This window comes from Geotrypetes seraphini, chromosome 4, assembly GCF_902459505.1.
Source record: "Geotrypetes seraphini chromosome 4, aGeoSer1.1, whole genome shotgun sequence".
Classification (NCBI taxonomy): Eukaryota; Metazoa; Chordata; class Amphibia; order Gymnophiona; family Dermophiidae; genus Geotrypetes; species Geotrypetes seraphini.
The window spans coordinates 229,005,884-229,024,893 of record NC_047087.1 but is presented as its reverse complement, the minus strand read 5'-3'; the positions used below and the strand labels follow the sequence as shown (position 1 = coordinate 229,024,893).

General features: G+C 42.4%; 1 protein-coding gene across 1 annotated transcript in view; it reads left to right on the top strand.

The window, feature by feature from the left end:
- The first annotated feature begins 2,555 nt into the window (after positions 1-2,555).
- The window catches only part of VDAC2 (voltage dependent anion channel 2), a 48,303-nt gene continuing 31,848 nt past the window's right edge, over positions 2,556-19,010 (top strand). Inside the window, exons 1-3 of the mRNA XM_033941475.1 lie at positions 2,556-2,684; positions 12,047-12,115; positions 13,449-13,498. Coding sequence (XP_033797366.1) covers positions 12,049-12,115; positions 13,449-13,498 — 117 coding nt within the window. The 5' untranslated portion in view covers positions 2,556-2,684; positions 12,047-12,048. The remainder of the gene's footprint in view (positions 2,685-12,046; positions 12,116-13,448; positions 13,499-19,010) is intronic.

Here is a 19,010-nt window from a genome sequence, read left to right as displayed (position 1 = left end):
GGGAAGGAAGGAGGTAGGTAGACAGACAGGTTAGCTTCAGTGGGGGGACACAAAGTCTGGAAGGCAGTGTGGGGGGATCATGGGAAGGAGGCACTGGGGGGCACTAAGGATATGGGAAGGAGGCACTGGGGGGCACTAAGGACATGGGAAGGAAGGAGGCAGGGAATAGAAAGGGACAATTGTTGGGCCTGAGTGCAGAAAGAAAGAAAGGATGCAGTCAGAAGGAAACGCAACCAGAGACTCATAAAATCACCAAACAGCAAAGGTAGGAAAAATGATTTTATTTTCAATTTAGTGATCAAAATGTGTCAGTTTTGAGAATTTATATCTGCTGTCTATATTTTCCACTATATTTGTCTTTTTTTTTATATAGTTACTAAGGGGACATTGCATATTTTAAAGTCATCTGCCTTGATATATTTGAAACCACCCAAATATAAATGATAATTAACATTTTCTATGTGTATAGTGTGCTTTGTAGTTTTTTTTAATTTTATGGTTACCATTATGAATTAATAAGATATTGTGTGCATGAAAAATGAATGGAAGAAATTGGGGGCGGGGCTAGGGCAGGATTATGGGCGGTGATGACAATTAATAGATGTCCCCTTTTGATGGAAAAAATAAATGGTCACCTTATGCATGCTTCCTCTTCTCTAGACCTCATTCCATTCCCCAACCAACATCTCTCTCTGTCCCTACATGAATCCATCTTTTTCTTCCTCTCTCTGCCTGCCCTCCCTTCCCACAAAGTCATAGCTGCCATTGATTCCTAACTGCCCCAGACATGTGCCATTCCCACCCCTGCCACAACAGGGAAGGGCCAGGTGTGGCCAGCCCACAGGCCTTCCCCAATGTCAATTCTGATGTTGAAAAGATGGTTTTGAGCAAGCCAGGAAGTAATTGGCTGGCCCAGAACCTTCTCTCCAATGTCAGAACTGACATCAGGGGAAGGCTGGCTGTGTGCAGGTTCAGAAATACTGCTCTATATCTATCAGCAAGCAAGGCTTTCATCTGTGTGTGCTGAGCTCACTGCTCAGCATGGCTATTTCCCGCCGCGACGCCGGACTTGTAAGCTGCATTCCTGCGTGACACACTACCGGAGCCGCAGCAGAGGTGGAAAAGAGCCGCATGCGGCTCTGGAGCCGCGGGTTGCCGACCCCCGATCTAGTATGTCTACATTTTGGACCAGATTCTAAAAACAGTGCCCTAAGTTAGGCAGTGGTAGGTACCTTACCACCGCCTAATGTAATTGGTTTTAATGGGCTTAATTGGCACACTAATTGGTTGCGCAAAATAAAAACCAATTAAAATGTCATTAACAAAAATGAAGGTGCCTACAAAAAGAGCATCAATATCATGCCTAAGGATGCGCCTTACAATGCCTAACACCACTGTAAGTGTGGTTAACGCCAGAAGTAGCATTAGGCATCATAAGGCACCTCTGTGGACACAATTCTCGTGAAAGGTAGGGGCCAAAAATGTAAGCCTTGAAAACCCTAGCCTAAATTTTCAATGCCTATCTTGTCTGAAATACTGTCACCACCAGTGAATATCTGATTTAAAAAAATATTTTCTGCACCGAGTAAACAAACTTTGCATAGTTATTGTGCAATGAACAGCTGAAACTCAAGGAAAACAGCATTTTCCTTGTGGATAGTGGGATGCTAGCTGAATACCATGGTTTCTGCGTGGGTTGTGAGACTTGTGACCCTTTCTGAGCTCTTTGGGGAGGACGGGAAAGAAAACGAATTAAATAACATCCACTAAGCCCTCTGCCATCACCACAATGCTGAACCTTAGACTCGCTACAGCAGCTTAATTTATTAACGATATAAAACAAAAAAAAATATAAATATTGCATGCAGTTTCATTTGCTATAGCAATGCAATAACGTCTTTAAAAAATGACTCTTTTTGGGATAGCTGTTTGATAACACTCGAAGACAAGAGATTGAAATTTATATACTCGCCTAGAATCCCGTGAGAAAAAAATAGTCTAAAGGATCGTAGTGTGCTGTTCCATTCTCATTCTTCCACCAACAGCTGCAGAGTAACCCTTAGGGTCTCATAGCACTAACTTGCAAAGCATAGTGGGATAGCTTTTTTGGCTGTAAGGCGCTGATATCCGACAGTAGGGAACGTCCTTCACCCCTTCTCCCTCCCCTCTCCCAAATTGTTAGCATACCGCTTCCTGTGCCTAGCTTTTTGTGACATCACCGCCAGGCTGCAGCCCCTACAAGTAAATCCTGTCCCGGCGAGTAACTGAAACCTGACCTCTTCTGACGTCGGTTCTGTAAATCAAGCACTATTAAGCCACACCTCCAGGATCGAGGTAGCGTAGAAAAAGCCTGATCTCAGAGCACCAAGCCTGGAGCTCTGTTTTTCTGGCTGTTCTTTCAGTGGGCATTCATTGTGTCTATAGCTAGGAAAGGGATTACTCTTAAACCTCAGGGTGCAGGCGCGTTCTGTTTTATGTTTGGTTCAGTCGAACAGGCGCTAAGTGGCAGCCTCATTTTTCTCGTTCCCCCCGCCTCTCTCTGACAGGGGTCCTAGTTGTCCCAGGTTATGATAGTCTCGGTAGGAAGACAGCGTCTCCTTCACTTCGCCCTCCAGCAGCCTGCAAGCACCGGAAGAACCGGCGCCGCCTTTGCTGTTTTAGACTCTACCCAAGCTCTGTTCTAGGTAGCTGGCCTCTACTGTAGCTCCAAAGTGGGGTGCTTAAGTAAAAGTCGCCGATGGAGCAGGAGAAACTTGTCCCTAAAAAAATGTGTGGCGGCAGGGTTAGGCCTATCGTTTAGCCTAACATACAAGGCCCGGCTCGCTATAGAGAGGGAGTAGAGTGGTTCTCACTTGTGAGCCCACTGCCTAGCGTCGCATCCTTGCTGTTTTCTTTATTAGGGATGTCTGTTCGTTTGGCGCACCTTACCCGGGTGCTGGTACGTGAGATGGGTTATATCGGGCTTTATTCCGCGTGCTACCCTCGCATGCTGGAGCTGGGCTCCATCCCTCGGTACAAACTGGACTAGGACTACTCTGGGTCCCCTTGTCTTTCGGTACGAGCAGGGCGGCTCCGGCACGTGTTCTCTTTCCTCGCCGATTCCTGGCCCCACCCACTCCGCACTGGGCTAATTAGCCGACCTTCTTCTTTTTTTTTTTTTTTTTTACTTTTTTCTGTCCCAAAGCGATAAGCGTGTAGGAGAGGGTGGAAGTGAAAGCTGGCTTTAGATTTCTATAACATTGGTAGTACAGTAGTTTCATTAACTTTCAGCACGGAAGTCAATTGATGCATGTTCCCAGGGTTAGGTCAAAATGGCCGAGTAGCTTAAACTTTCTGGGATGGTCTTTGTATCTAGTTTGTCTTATGCGCGGCGATTTTCATTTATGTATTTCCAAATGTATTAGTTTAGTACTGTTTTGCTGCAATATACAGTTTTTGTTTTTAGAATAAGTAGACTAAAATTGCCAAACGTACTGATTTGTACAAGTGCTTAAATATCTGGAGACATTTTATTGGTTTAACTTGTGCATGTTTTTTCTCATATTGGAACAAAAAAAAGGGGGGAGGGACTTTAGGAATCTTCGGCTCTATGTAAAATGATCTGTATGATATATTTTGAACACATGGATTTTCACACCATTGTAGCCTCAATCTTGGTATGACTTTTTTCAGCTTGTCTTAATGCATCTTAACTATTCTAGTTTTCTTGGTTGTATTAATGAATTAATAATCTGGCTTTAGTGTCACTGGATTTTGAGCAATTAAAGCAATAAGATAATATGCTGATAATGCATTTGTTTTATTTGTTCAAGGTACTGCATAAAGAGCCAAGCATAACTGTAAAATTATTTTCTTATGCTGTCACTCTTGTGAGGGTGAGGCATAAGAATTTAAATTGATTTGAGTACAAGGAGACTCAATAATGTAATCTTTCCTAGTGGTTGGAGGTAGAGAATGACACAGCGACAAATTTTTTTCCTGTTCCCCATAGGAACTCAATTTCCCTATACCATCCCCATGAGTTTGTCGCTGTCCTTGCCTCATTTCTGTAAGCTCTGCCTTAACTGCACAAGTCTCGAACACTTATGATTTTAAAGTGTTTGAGGCTTGGACAGATGAGGACAGAGCTTGTAGGGACAGGAAAACAACTGGATGGGTCAGGAAAATGAGTTCCCTTGGAGATGGGGAAAAAATTGTCCCCATGTCATTCTCTAGTTGGAGGTTCATGCCTTCTGTCACTTATTCTGCTTGTACTAGGGCCCTTTTATTCCTAAAAAAACAAATTTTTAGGAAGCTAAATAATTTTGTGTTGACTTGAAAAACTATGTAGAATATAATCAAAAGTTTAGTTCAATGGCTATGGGTATCTTATTGGTAAAACAATTGATGCTGCCGCACAGTGTTTCTGCTATTCTTGTCTTTAAGGCAAATAAGCTTTTGTGTATGTAGAAACATATCTATTCTGATTGTTATTAAAGCACACAAACTGCTTGCACTGCTGTTGGTCATAGCTGCACTGCAAAATATTTTAACTGATCCTATTCAGACCAATTTGAATGTTTGAGGGCATGGAGCATTTTACAACTTGCTATGGCTAGCCACTAATACAGTGTATCTTTAACTGTGTGCTCTTGCGATTTCAGGTGTGCCATGGCACACTGGAAAGGAGAATGCGCCAGCTGACTACCTACAGGACGTTTCTCTCATGGTGAGAGGTACGTCCTGTAAACAGTCAGCCGGCGCCTTTCCTTCATGCCAACCCTCTTCCCTGCTGGCACCCCCTTCTGAGGGCCTGTCTGGAGGGCCTTCATGTGTGTAAGTATGCCATCATGCTGACATTTTTGCACTTCTGGATGCCTCGAGCCGCGGCCTTTACATTTAGTGTGCCGCAGCTCAGGAAAGTTTGTGGGACACTGCACTAATAAATAACTTTTTATTGGTAGTGTAGATTTTACTAATCTGTTAAAGTAGGTTAGCTTACAGTTGTCAAATGTTTGGTTTTTTTCTGTCATTATATAGCCTCCCAAGATTCTCCAAGAAATTTAGCTTATAGTGCGCCAGACATTTATCTGTTAATGTGGAGGCAATCTGAATTTAACATATTAAAGTACAGTCTTGATTATCCAACATAAACAGGACCGACCCATTGTTGAGTAAGTAAAAAGTCTGATGTTAGGAAAACAGTGCTAACCCCCTCAAACAATGCATAAACAAAGGCAGTAAAAGCAGCATTCTGGGTCCAAATCAGATTCTTAGATGTGAAACTTCCCTCTGTGCTACACTGGAAAACAGAAAGCGAATCCACGTTTCTTAATGGCAACGCAATAACATCGTGGTGGGGGGGGGGGGGGTTGTCTGTCAGATATGTCAGATGATCAGAATAAGGAAAGGTTGGCTATTCAAGTTTCTACTCTACTAGACCACTAGTTCTTAACCTGGTCCTCAGGGCACACCCAGTCAGTCAGGTTTTCACAATATCTACAATGAATATAAGAACATAAGAAGTTGCCTCCACTGGGTCAGACCAGAGGTCCATCTCGCCCAGCGGTCCGCTCCCGCGGTGGCCCATCAGGTCCGCGACCTGTGAAGTGGTTTCTGACCACTTCTATAACCTACCTCAAGTTCTATCTGTACCCCTCTATCCCCTTATCCTCCAGGAACCTATCCAAACCTTCCTTGAACCCCTGTACCGAGTTCTGGCCTATCACTTCCTCCGGAAGTGCGTTCCATGTGTCCACCACCCTCTGGGTAAAAAAGAACTTCTAGCATCCTGAAAACCTGATTGTGTGGGTGTGTCCTGAAGACTAGGTTAAGAACCCCTGCTCTACTTATATAGTTAAGAAATTTAATTCTGCAAAATTCTTTTATTACGCTTTGGGAAATCTTTGACTACTAAAATACAGTAATCTTTTGCACTTTCTATGTATTAGATTCAAAATCTAATATGGTAAGTGCAAAGGTTATACAATAACTAGGAGCATTACTGATACTGGAACTCTGCTGTTGGCAATGTGCCTAATATGTTGGTGGAGAAGAAACACCTCCCAAAGCCAATCATGTTTTTAGGATTTCCATAGTGAATATGCTTAACAGATCTACAAGCACTGCCTCATTATATGCAAATCTCTATTATGCTTGTTTATTTTGGAAATCTTAAAATGTGAATGACTGGGGATTGGGTTGAGAATTCCAACTTTATAAAGTTAGCACGTGTCTTCCAGCTTTATAAAGTTAGCCATTGTGTCTTAGCTGGGGTCTCTGGTGCTTAGCAGGCTGCAAGATTGATCTCCAGTCACTTCTGACGTGTTAGTTGTCTGGGATCAGTATGGTGCCTTTGACCTCTAACAGTATCATTGTGATACTGTTGCTAGGGGTCAGAGGTGCCATTTTGATCCTGGGCTACAGGTGGTGTAGGAGTCACTGGGGATTATTTCTGCTCCCCACTAGACACCAGTGACCTTCTGGTAAAGAGCTCGGGGGGGGGGGGGGGGCAGAAGGTAGATATGGCTTGCTTTCTAAAGGATGTTTTTAAAAAAAATTTATTTATTAATTTGTTACAAATTATATAACAAACATAAAAGAATATCAATTACAGTCATCAGCATAAAAAAAAGCAATCTAAAGAAACAAATAATTCAATGATCTAGTCCACATTATCTGGCCGCTAGTACCATCTTTAGCAGGTTAAATTTAGTAAATAAAAACTAACTTCTTGGCAGGCAGAGTGTGGCTTAAATCTTTATCCCAGGACAAGCAGGCATGATATTCTCACATGTGGGTGACGTCATCTACGGAGCCCCGATGCGGAAGCATTTTCAAGCAAATTTGATTGAAGATTTAAGTTTGCTCTGCTGCTCCACGCATGCGTGCCTTCCTGCTCCACTAGGGGGTGCATCCTAGTAAGAAAAACAAAATGAAAACCTAAGATACTGTTTGCACAGAATTATCTTTTAGAAAACTAACTGGACTGGATCTAAGAAGACATATTTATCACTTGCATATGAGATAAGGCATTTACAAGGAAATTTTTAAAAAAGTCGCACCCACCACTAAAGCTCTAGGCCTAAGCGCTAAGAATTGCTTCCTTTTGAATTGAGTCTGTTTAGAGACATTGGGGAAAATCATCACTCGCTGGCTGCAAAACAGCTTGTTTTTAGTAAAATATAATTTCAAAATAGTTTGTTTCTCTAGCTCTATTTTGAAAACTACCAAGAGTGTAGCTTGTTCTGTAATTGTGTCTTTAAATGACTCTAAAAATTGAGACAAATCTAAACTATCAGGTGAAACTAATTTATCAATTTCCCCCTCATCTGCCTCTTCCTTGGAAGCCCTCGGAATGTAATAGAGGTTATCAGGTTCAAATGTGTCCGCATTAGCATATTGCAAGATCTCCCTCATATACATTCTTACTAGTTCCAATGGAGATATGTAGTGTGTAATAGGGAAATTTAGGAACCTAAGATTCCTGACTCTTATATAGTTCTCCATTCTTTCCATCTTAGCATGAAACAATATACTATCTTTAACATTAGAAAGAGCAGTACTCTGTAAATTACCCACAGATTGATTCAATTTATCTAGTTTATTTCCTAGCTCTGTTATTTGATTTTCATGCTCATTTACTTTAACTGAAGTATATGCGGATAACTGACACAATTTCAAAACTATTCTGCAATGAATATTCAATTCTATTCACAATAAGCCATATATCATTTAAAGTGATAACTTTGTCATAAGAACTTAAGCAATGCCTCTACTCAAGCGGCGGCCCAACAGGTCCAGGACCTGTGTAGTAATCCTCTATCTATACCCCTCTATCCTCTTTTCCAGCAGGAAATTGTCCAATCCTTTCTTGAACCTTGAACCCCAGTACCATACTCTGCCCTATTACGCCATCTGGAAGCGCATTCCAGGTTTCCACCACACACGTTGGGTAAAGAAGAACTTCCTAGCATTCGTTTTGAATCTGTCCCCTTTCAACTTTTCCGAATGCCCTCTTGTTCTTTTATTTTTCAAAAGTTTGAAGAATCTGTCCCTCTCTACTCTCTCTATGCCCTTCATGATCTTGTAAGTTTCTATCATATCCCCTCTAAGTCTCCTCTTCTCCAGGGAAAAGAGTCCCAGTTTTTCCAATCTCTCAGCGTATAAAAGGTTTTCCAAACCTTTTATCAGACGTGTCGCTCTCCTCTGAACTCTCTCAAGCAACGCCATATCCTTCTTAAGGTACGGCGACCAATATTGGATGCAGTATTCCGGATGTGGGCACACCATCGCCCAATACAGCAGCAGGATAACATCTTTCGTCCTGGTTGTAATACCCTTCTTGATTAAACCTAGCATTCTATTCGCTCTCTTAGTGGCCGCTGCGCACTGTGCCGTTGGCTTCAGTGTCATGTCCACCATTACCCCCAAGTCCCTTTCTTGGGTACTCTCATTCAATAACTTCCCTCCCATCCTATAATTGTACCTCGAGTTGCTGCTTCCCACATGCAATACTTTACACTTCTCAACGTTGAACTTCATCTGCCATCTCGCCGCCCATTCCCCTAGTTTGTCCAAGTCCCTTTGCAATTCTTCACAGTCCTCAGTTGTCTGAGCTCCACTAAATAGTTTGGTGTCGTCCGCAAATTTTATTATCTCACACTTCGTCCCTGTTTCTAGATCATTTATGAATATATTAAATAGCAGTGGCCCGAGCACCGAGCCCTGCGGAACACCACTCGTGACCTTCCTCCAGTCCGAGTAGTGGCCCTTCACCCTACCCTCTGTTTCCTACCCTCTAACCAGTTTCTGATCCATCTATGCACGTTTCCGTCCACCCCATGGTTCTTCAGTTTCCGGAGTAGACGTTCAAGAGGCACCTTGTCAAAGGCTTTCTGGAAATCTAGATATATGATGTCTATGGGGTCTCCTCTGTCCATCCGTTTGTTAATTCCCTCGAAGAAGTACAATAAGTTCAGGCACGATCTCCCCCTGCAGAAACAATGTTGGCTGGTTATCAGAAGTTTGTTTTTTTCAAAATATTCATTGATGTTTTCTTTTATCAGTGCTTCCGCCATTTTCCCCCAAACTGAGGTCAGACTCACCAGTCTATAGTTTCCCTGGTCACCTCTTGATCCCTTTTTAAAGATGGGCGTAACGTTGGCTATCTTCCAGTCCTCCGGGATCACGCCTGTTTTTAGGGATAGGTTGCAAATTTGCTGCAGTAGTTCTGCTATTTCCTCCTTAAGTTCCTTCAGAACCCTTGTATGGATTCCATCCGGACCCGGGGATTTGTCAGTTTTTAGTTTTCCTAACTGCCTGCGCACATCATCAAGGCTCACTTCCATGGATGTTAACTTTTGTGCTTTATTTCTGTTGAAGATTTGCTCAGGTTCCGGTATGTTGGTTGTGTCTTCACTTGTAAATACAGACGAAAAGAACATGTTAAGTCTTTCCGCGACCTCTTTCTCCTCCTTGGGGAGAACATCATGGGTTAACTTAATTACCATTTGGACAGGAGTCAGTCCTTTTGTTCTCGCACCCCCAGACTGATCTAATACATTAAGCTCAGTTTTATCACAAGATTGTAAGGAAGAGGTTGCATCCTCTACCTTAGAGGGTGTCTCTACTCTTCGAGCAAAAGTTGATGACTGAGGAGGTGGTGACGGCTCTCCTGAAAAGAGGGAGGCAGACTGCATGCTTAAAGTTACCTGCTCTTCCAACTATGGCAAAGAAGGAGCCAAAAGGTACTGGTCCAATGGTCCCATTCCTAAAGGTATAGAATGTAATTTTGCCTTTCTTTTTCCCATGGTGGAAGGAATTAGTATGAGCCCTTTGCCACCTCCTCACAGCCTCCGAATGGGCTCAAAAGGGGCCGTGTCCTGCCCCTTTGGGCCACGCCCCTTCAGACTTGCGGCCCCGAACCCGTGACTGCAGGCCACGCACCACGGTTGGATGGACTTTTAAAGGAGTCCTCCAAGAACCCTCTCCTTCACACTGGCTAGCGTCGGGCTGCTGCAGGGGCTGCCTGCCCAGATGGAATAACTGTGCTGCTGGCGGCACCAGTGGCCCTTTCTAAAGGATGTTACCGCTCCAGCAGGAGTGTAACTGCATTCACAATTAGTGTGGATGCTCTTAGAACACTGATGGGTAATCATGGGCTACCCAGTGATTGGAAGCAGTACATGCAAATCTCATCTATATTCTTTGTACAAATCTTGAAAACTGACTAGGTTGTGGACCTTGGACTCTGGTTGCCTACCCCAGGCTTAGCACCTTCTGTTTAAGGATGCAGTAAGAGTTCCCATATTTAGTATGTAAGACATGACAGCAGATAGTGTGCAGCCATACCATTTCCTGTCCCACAATATTTCATGGTAGCTTGTTAGCAAATTGGCATGTGCTATCGTGCTAGCATGGTAAGTTAACCAAGCTTGAGTAAACTCTTAAGGGCCAAATTCTATAAACAGCACCTATATTAGGTACCTTAATTGCAGTTGCCTAGTGAAGCCTAATTTTGAGATCTGCGCCTAACTTTTTTATTTAACTGGCATGGGGGAGAACCCGGAATATTCGGGCACTCTCGGTTTGGGAAGCCGGGCGTCATTGAGCCCGGATCAAAGGCTAATCCCTCCCCAACTCGGAAGCGGTTACAGAATTGGGATTAGTCTAGGCCCGATTCTGTATTGGTCGCCCCTCCTGGGCCGCCTTATACAGAATCTGGCCCAAAATGTGGATATGGATTTAACAACTTATTTAGAAAACTCCCTTGAGGTTGTGACTTATAGAACTACCTTGATGCTTACAGTAGCCCTGGAAAGTGACAGGGAATTTATTTTGCGTTTGTATTTCCGTCATCTTAATGACAAGTTTTTGGGCTCTAATGTACAAATTTTTCCTGATTTAGCTCAAAATCCCAGAGACGTAGAAAAGAATTCTTGACCTTAAAACCAAGAGTTCTTGCTCTAGGGGCTACTTTTCTTTTTAAATTTCCCTCAAAATGTTATGTGCTATTTCAAAATAAGAATTTTTTATTTTTTGAGCCCTAACAGTTATTGGAATTATTACTGTACTTCTAAAGAAGGTGTGGTTACCATGACTAATTAGATATGACCTTCCATTTGGTTGTGAAATGGTTTATCTTATGTCGTTACTCTAATAATCTAAATAGTTGATTTGAAATTTATTTCCTTCCTTGATCTCCAAATATTGTGGGCTAAATAAGAGTTAAATATTACTTGTTTATATCTTATTTTGTTAATTTTAATTTCTTCATCTCGTGTATCAAGTTATCATTGTATTAATATAAAAATTCAATAAATAAAATAAAAAAAAGCATTTAAAATAAAGCAAATATTTGACCAAGGATGTGAATACAAACGTAGAAGCTAATATGCCTTTTTGTACATCTCACCATCAGTGTGAGATGCAACAAAGGACAGATCTACCTTGTTACATAAGCCATATTGGTGCAAAAGTGGCTATTTTGTGGGAAATCTGGAAGCATGAGTGTCTGACACGTACATTTTATCTATTAGGTATCGCAAGGCTGCTTGCACTAGCAAACTTACTAATGATTAGTGCATGTTATTGCCACAGGCCCATTTTATTCATATGGGCCTTGCTTCAGATGTTAAAAGTGCCATTAATTTTGAATTGCCAGTGGTGAGCTAGCAGTTAGTAATTCTGCTTACTAAAACGAAACAGGACAAACTTTAGGATCATTCAGCCTCAAATTATTATCCTAGTAATGGAAGGACTAGAACCAGAGCACTTATAATTTAGCACATTATGGCTTGGGTTGGGAGGAATAAGAATGGTAACCAGAGCTGCTGCCAGACAGTTTGTGGGAAGAAATGGGTGAGGTGAGCCTAAAGCAGAGGAAGAGGGATAGAAGGAAAAAGCTTTTAAGTTTAATTTCACTGTTTCATTTATGTGAATGGGCCAATAAATCTCCATGGTTCACTGCGTATCAATAGCTCATTTAAAACATAAAACTTCCTGAAGTGTATAAAAAAATTATCTGGCTTCATGGTGAATTTTTTTTTTTTTTTTTTTCTTTCAGATATGTCTATCCCTCCAACATATGTTGACCTTGGTAAATCTGCCAGAGATGTTTTTAACAAGGGATTTGGTAAGGACTGATTTTTAATATAGTATGTGCATGTTTAGCAGGGAACCGGAACTGCCATCTGCCATCAATCCTTCCTTCCTGTTGACTTTGTGCAACTATCCCGCCCCTTCCCTTCCAATCCCCCTGCAGGTCTACCCTAGGTCCAGCGGTGAGGTGGGGCAGGAGCAATCCCTTTACGCTCCTGCCCGGCAGTCTCCTTAGTGAAAAAATTACTGTTGTGAGATGCCACGGCAAGCTTTGTGAGACTCAGTCTTGTGAAGTTTGCCGTGGTTTCTCACAGTAGTCATTTTTTCCCTATGGAGACTGCCTGGCAGGAGCGTAAAGGGATTGCTCCTGCCCCGCCTCACCGCTGGACCACCGAGGACCTAAGGTAGACCTGCAGGGAGACCAGGAGGGGAGGGGCCAGAAAGGGAGAGGCGAGCTAGTTGCACAAAGTTGCCAAGAGGGAAGGATTGCCAAGAGGCAACTCTGGTTCCCTACTCCACTGGACCACCAGGGCAGTACTGGAGGCCCACAGTGGTTGCAGGATGGGGTTAGCTTGATTATAAACAGAGATCCCCCATTTTTGGGCCATTTATTTGGCTCAAAAATCTCTGTTTATATTTGAGTATATATGGTAGCTACCCACTTTAAAACCAGTGTACTGGCCTCCATTGTGCATGCTTTCCAGCTTTTTGCCTAGTCGTATCTGTGCTTTACTTCTGACAGGATAACTTTTCAGAAGTGACTAAATTCTTAGTTAAATCTGAAAAGGTTTAACCTGCTTGTAAGGGAGTCAATAGGAGGTTACCAGTTCCTCTTAACACTCTTTTGTAGCGCTACCTTAAAGGTCAGGGCCCAGGGAGGACATGATGCAGGCAATGAGATAAAAACCCTAAGCCCAGATAGAACAGAGAGACCCAGAGAATACAAGAGGAGCCCTCCAGCATATCTTAGATACAGGTCTAAGAAGCAGAAATGACTTTTAGGTAAGCTAGGTTTACATTGGTGCTTCACATGGTCCAGTTCTTGATACCTGGATAGTACCAGGCTTAATTTAGGTTTTGTGAGGACTTGTCCAGTATACAGTATAGTGAGACTGTGGAGTCTCTCCAGAGATGCTCCATGAAGATGTATTTTAAGTTATCAAGAGACTGAAATCCTCCTAGTTATTTTTGCATTATGAAGGAAACAGTTTTGCTTTCTGTTTGTAGTGGTTTCTTTTATGTACAAAACACTTTGTGACTGTGTTTATGAAGTTCCATACCTGGCTGCTACCCATGCAGCATAACTAAAGTTTTAATTTTCTAGTGCAAACAGTGTGTATTAATAACTTACTGTTATTTTACTTAAGGTTTTGGGTTGGTGAAGCTGGATGTGAAAACAAAGTCTGCAAGTGGAGTGGTAAGGATGCTTTCATGGATTCTTTCTGACACTTTGCTCTCGGTACAAACCTGAAACGTCTCTCTTACAGCAATATAGACAATGTCAGCAAATATAGACATTTTTCTCTATCTGGTCTACCTATTTGTACCTGCCTCCTTTTTGTCAGTGGTTGGTCCTAATCTTTGGTATTCCTTGCCCATCCTGCCATTAAAAATCTTTGTCATTTAATGCTTGTATTCACCTATATTTTAGGTCTTATGGCCTTCACTAGAAGTCTGTTTAGGTGTGTGTTCACATCACCTTTGAACTTTATTCCTTCCCCCCAACACACACCTTCTTCCTTGAGATTTTTATTCTGTGGAAAATTTACTTTCTTGCTCTGTTGAACACTGAAGTATTCAGTAGGCTTCTTGTCATCTCATTATTTTTTATTTCTTTCTTTAGTAACTTGGGCTTCTGTTTCTATGTACAGCTTATAGTACAGGCTTTGCACTCTTGTTTGAATTTCCTTACCTTATTGTCTCCAGAATTGTACAGAAATGCAGTCTGTCCAGATAGCTGCAGAGAGCCAGGAATTCCCTCTTTCTAATACTAAAATGTTTAGAATGTATAAAATGTTTTTTAATCAAGTGCTTCAAGTCTTACTGTGTAACTGCTAATCTTTCCCTAACCAAAATGGCCTTTGGATTCACCCCTAAGGGGGTCTGGAAAAATCTCGGGTACCTAGGTGCCTAAAATTAATCAGTTGTTGCTAACCCAGGAATGAGCATGTGCCTTGCCAATCAGATGCTAGCTATGGAACTGCATGCTGTGCCTCTTTCTGACCTTCCTCTCAGCCCCCCCCCTTCACTATCCTGAGCAAGACAGCAGTCCCCATTCACTGCACTGCATCGAAGCAGACACAGGAGGGGAGAAAAGCAAACTAGGACAGAATAACACCCTCCTCCCCAACACCTATGCATACAGAACAAAGTACACAAAAAAGGCACGTGGAAAGTTAGTAACCAGAATGCAGTCAGGGAAACTCTGTTTATTCCTCTGAGATTTTGTCACCATCCTCCAATGAACCTGGTTCTAAAGCCCTTCTAAACAAGCAAGCATGCACCTTAGAAGGAATGAAAAGATTATTTCTACTCGGAGCATCTTGTAGTGATTCAAGAAACCAAAGTCCTATCATTAATAACAATGGCCCAAAAGACAATGTAGGAAAAATGGAGTTGGTTCGATGTATAGACTCCACTGCCTTGGTATTGGCAATCATGTAGCACTTCTTTGTTATCTTTTCAGAATTTCTATTTTTTTTTTCTTTTTTGAAGACAATTCCTTCAGAGAAACATAGAAACATGATGGCAGATAAAGGCCAAATGGCCCATCCAGTCTGCCCATTCACAGTAACCATTATCTCTTCCTCTTTAAGAGATCTCATGTGCATATCCCACGATTTCTTGAATTCAGACAGTCTCTGTCTCTACCACCTCTTCCAGGAGACTGTTCCCTTTCTGTAAAAAAGTATTTCCTTGGATTACTCCTGAGCCTATTACTTCTCAACTTCATCCTATGCCCTCTCATTCCACAGCTTCCTTTCACATGAGAGACTCAACTCATGCGCATTTACACGTTAGGTATTCAAACGTCTCTATCATATCTCCTCTCTTCCACCGAAGTATACCTATTGAGATCTTTGTCTGTCCCCATAGCCTAATCATGAAGATCACGCACCATTGTAGAAGCCTTTTTTTGGACGGATTCCATCCTTTTTATATCTTTTTGAAGGTGCAGTCTCCAAAATTGTATGCAATATTCTAATGAGGTGTCACCAGAGTCCTATACAAGGGCATCAATACTTCCTTTTTCCTATTGGTCAAACCTTTTCCTATGCACTCTAGCATCCTTCTAGCTTTCGCCGTCACCTTTTCAACCTGTTCGGCCACCTTAAGATCATCAGTCACACCCAAAGCCCACTCTTCTGTTGTGCACATAAGTTCTTCACCCCCTAAACTGTTCTGTTCCTTTGGGGTTTTGTAGCCCAAATGCACGACCTTGCATTTCTTAGCATTAAATTTTAGCTTCCAAATTTCAGACCATTCTTCAAGCTTTGCTAGGTCTTTCTTTGTTATTTACACCATCCAGGGTGTCTACTCTATTGCAGATTTAGGTATCACCCGCAAAGAGGCAAATCTTACCTGACAGCTCTTCAGCAATATCGCTTATAGAAATGTTTAAAAAAACAGGCACAAGAACAGAACCTTGAGGCACACCACTGAGGAACCAGAGTGATCTCCATTGACCACTACTTTCTGTTGTCTTCCACTCAACCAGTTCCTGGCCCAGCACACCATCTTGGGGCCCATCCCAAGGGCACTCAGTTTATTTATTAGACGTCTGTGTGGAACATTGTCAAAGTCTTTGCTAAAATCTGAATACACCAAATCTAGCGCACTCCCTATATCCAATTCTCTGGTCATTCAGTCAAAGAAATTGATAAGATTTATCTGACAAGACCTACTTCTAGTGAATCTGTTTCTTACAGTCCTGTAATCCACAGGATACCAGAAACTTCACCATTCTATTTTAAAATAATTTCCATTAATTTGCTTACCACAGAAGTCAGACTTACTGGCCTGTAATTCCTTACTTTCACTTTTATGCAGAAGGACCACATCCGCCCTTCTCCAGTCCTCCGGTACCACTCCTGACTCTAGAGAAGCACTGAAAAGGTCAGTCAGCATGGCAGGCAGATTGATAGGCTCAAAAACGATAAATCCCTGGGACCGGATGGCATCCATCCAAGGGTAATCAAGGAACTGAAAGGTGCAATAGCTGAACTGCTTCAACTAATAGCCAATCTGTCGATCAAATTGGGAAGGATTCCGGAAGACTGGAAAGTGGCGAATATCACGCTGATCTTCAAGAAAGGTTCGAGGGGAGATCCGGGAAACTACAGATCGGTGAGTCTGACTTCGGTATCAGGAAAGATGGTAGAGGCACTGATAAAGGACCGCATCATTGATCACCTTGACAGACACAATCTGATGAGGACCAGCCAACATGGCTTCAGCAAGGGGAGATTTTGCTTGATGAAGTTGCTGTACTTCTTCGAGGGAGTAAACAGGCAGATAGATAAGGGCGAGCCAGTCGATATTGTATATCTGGATTTTCAGAAGGTGTTCGACAAGGTCCCGCATGAACGACTATTTTGAAAAATTTCAAGCCATGGAATCGAGGGTGAAATACTCATGTGGATTAAAAACTGGTTGGCGGATAGGAAACAGATGGGGGTAAATGGACAATACTCGGACTGGAAAAGCGTCACAAGTGGAGTGCCACAGGGTTCGGTGCTTGGACCCGTGCTCTTCAACATATTTATAAACGGTCTGGAAATTGGTTCAGCGAGTGAGGTGATTAAATTTGCAGACGATACGAAGTTATTCAGAGTAGTGAAGATGCAGGAGGATTGCGAAGACCTGCAATGTGACATAAACATGCTCGAGAAATGGGCCCGACATGGCAAATGAGGTTTAACGTGGATAAGTGTAAGCTAATGCATGTCGGTAAGAAAAATCTTATATACGAATACAGAATGTCCGGTGCGGTACTTGGAGAGACCCCCCAGGAAAGTGACATGGGTGTACTGGTCAACAAGTCAAGCTGTCTGCGCAATGGCGGTGGCGAAAAGGGCAAACAGAATGCTGGGAATGATTTAAGAAGGGGATCACTAACAGATCGGAGAAGGTTATCATTCCGCTGTACCAGTCCATGGTACGCCCTCACCTGGAATACTGCGTCCAGCACTGGTCGCCTTACATGAAGAAGGACATGGTACTACTCGAAAGGATCCAGAGAAGAGCAACTAAAATGGTTAAGGGGCTGGAGGAGTTGCCGTACAGTGAGAGATTAGAGAAACTGGGCCTCTTCTCCCTTGAAAAGGGGAGACTGAGAGGAGGGGACATGATAGAAACAATCAAGATAAACAGGTTGTTCACCCTCTCCAAGGTAGAGAGAATGAGAGGGCACTCTCTAAAGTTCAAAAGGGATTGATTCCGTACAAACGTAAGGCAGTTCTTCTTCACCCAAAGAGTGGTGGAAAACTGGAACGCTCTTTCGGAGGCTGTTATAGGGGAAAATACCCTCCAGGGATTCAAGATAAAGATAAAGTTAGACAAGTTCCTGCTGAACCAGAACATACGCAGGTAAAGCTAGTCTCAGTTGGGACACTGGTCTTTGTCCAAAGGGCCACCGCGTGAGCAGACTGCTGGGCACGATGGACCACTGCTCTGACCCAGCAGCGGCAATTTTTATGTTCCTTCAGCACCCTTGGAAGTACACCATCCGGCCCCATCACTTTGTCAGAAGTAGTTGAATTCTTTGTAGCTATGTGTAACTTGTTCAGTATCGTGCTCTAGAGTGTCATATAAATAGTAATACAAACATATTTTTGAGATAGTTTGACCATTCTGCATAACTGAGTCATCTGTGGCCTTGAAGTTCTGTTCATTCAAGCTTGAACCCCCCCCTCCAATCTAGTGCATACATACAGTCATGTGAAAAAGAAAGAACTGAATATTTCATGGGGTGTCCTAATTTTTTCACATGACTGTATAAGGCTAGTAAGTAAGATTTAAAAAAAAAAAAAGACATGCAGGCCTTGACTCTAGTTCCTACTTTAGCAGAATTGGCAGTGATGGTCTTTATTTCCTATAGTGCTTAAAGGTACCATATCAATGCCAGCATTCTTAATATTTTGGCATTCTTTATAATTTGGCAGTCGGGAGTTTTTGGCAGTCGGGCTTATTTTCAAGCTGGGATAGCGTTCAAACTAGAGCATAACCTAGTTACTTTAGAAAGTAGATAAATTATTGAATGTTACTAAATAGCATGACCACACATTCAGTATGAATCTCCTATTTTACTGCACTGATCTACACAACATACTCTGGCTTCCAGTGTGAAGGAACATAAAATATTCAACAAGATTATCTTTCTGCCTAAACCCACCTCTTCAGTCCCCCCCACCCCCCTTCCCAAGTCTCCTTCCTGTCCTATCAGCTCACAACATCGGAGTCCTCTTTAACTCCTCTCTCTCCTTCTCCGCTCAGATTCAACAAATCGCTAAAGCCCGTCTCTTCTTCCTCTGTAATATTACCAAAATCTGACCTCTCCGAGCACACAACCAAAACCCTTATCCATACTCTTGTCACCTCTCACTTAGACTACTACACTTTGCTTTTCTCAGGTTTTTCACTCAACTATCTCCACACTCCCCCTTCAATCCATTCAAAATTCTGCTGCACGCCTTATATTCTGCCAGAGCCACTATACTCGTATTACCCTTTCCTTAGGTCACTTAATTGGCTCCCTATCCACTTCTGTACTCGGTTCAAATTCCTTTTACTGACTTACAAGTGCATCCATTGACCTGAGGAAATAACATATCATATGTTGTGGTAAATATACCACTAAAGAAAAATATCAACCCAAGTGATCCAAATATCCAATATAACACCCCTTATGATAGTCATGTGATCATATC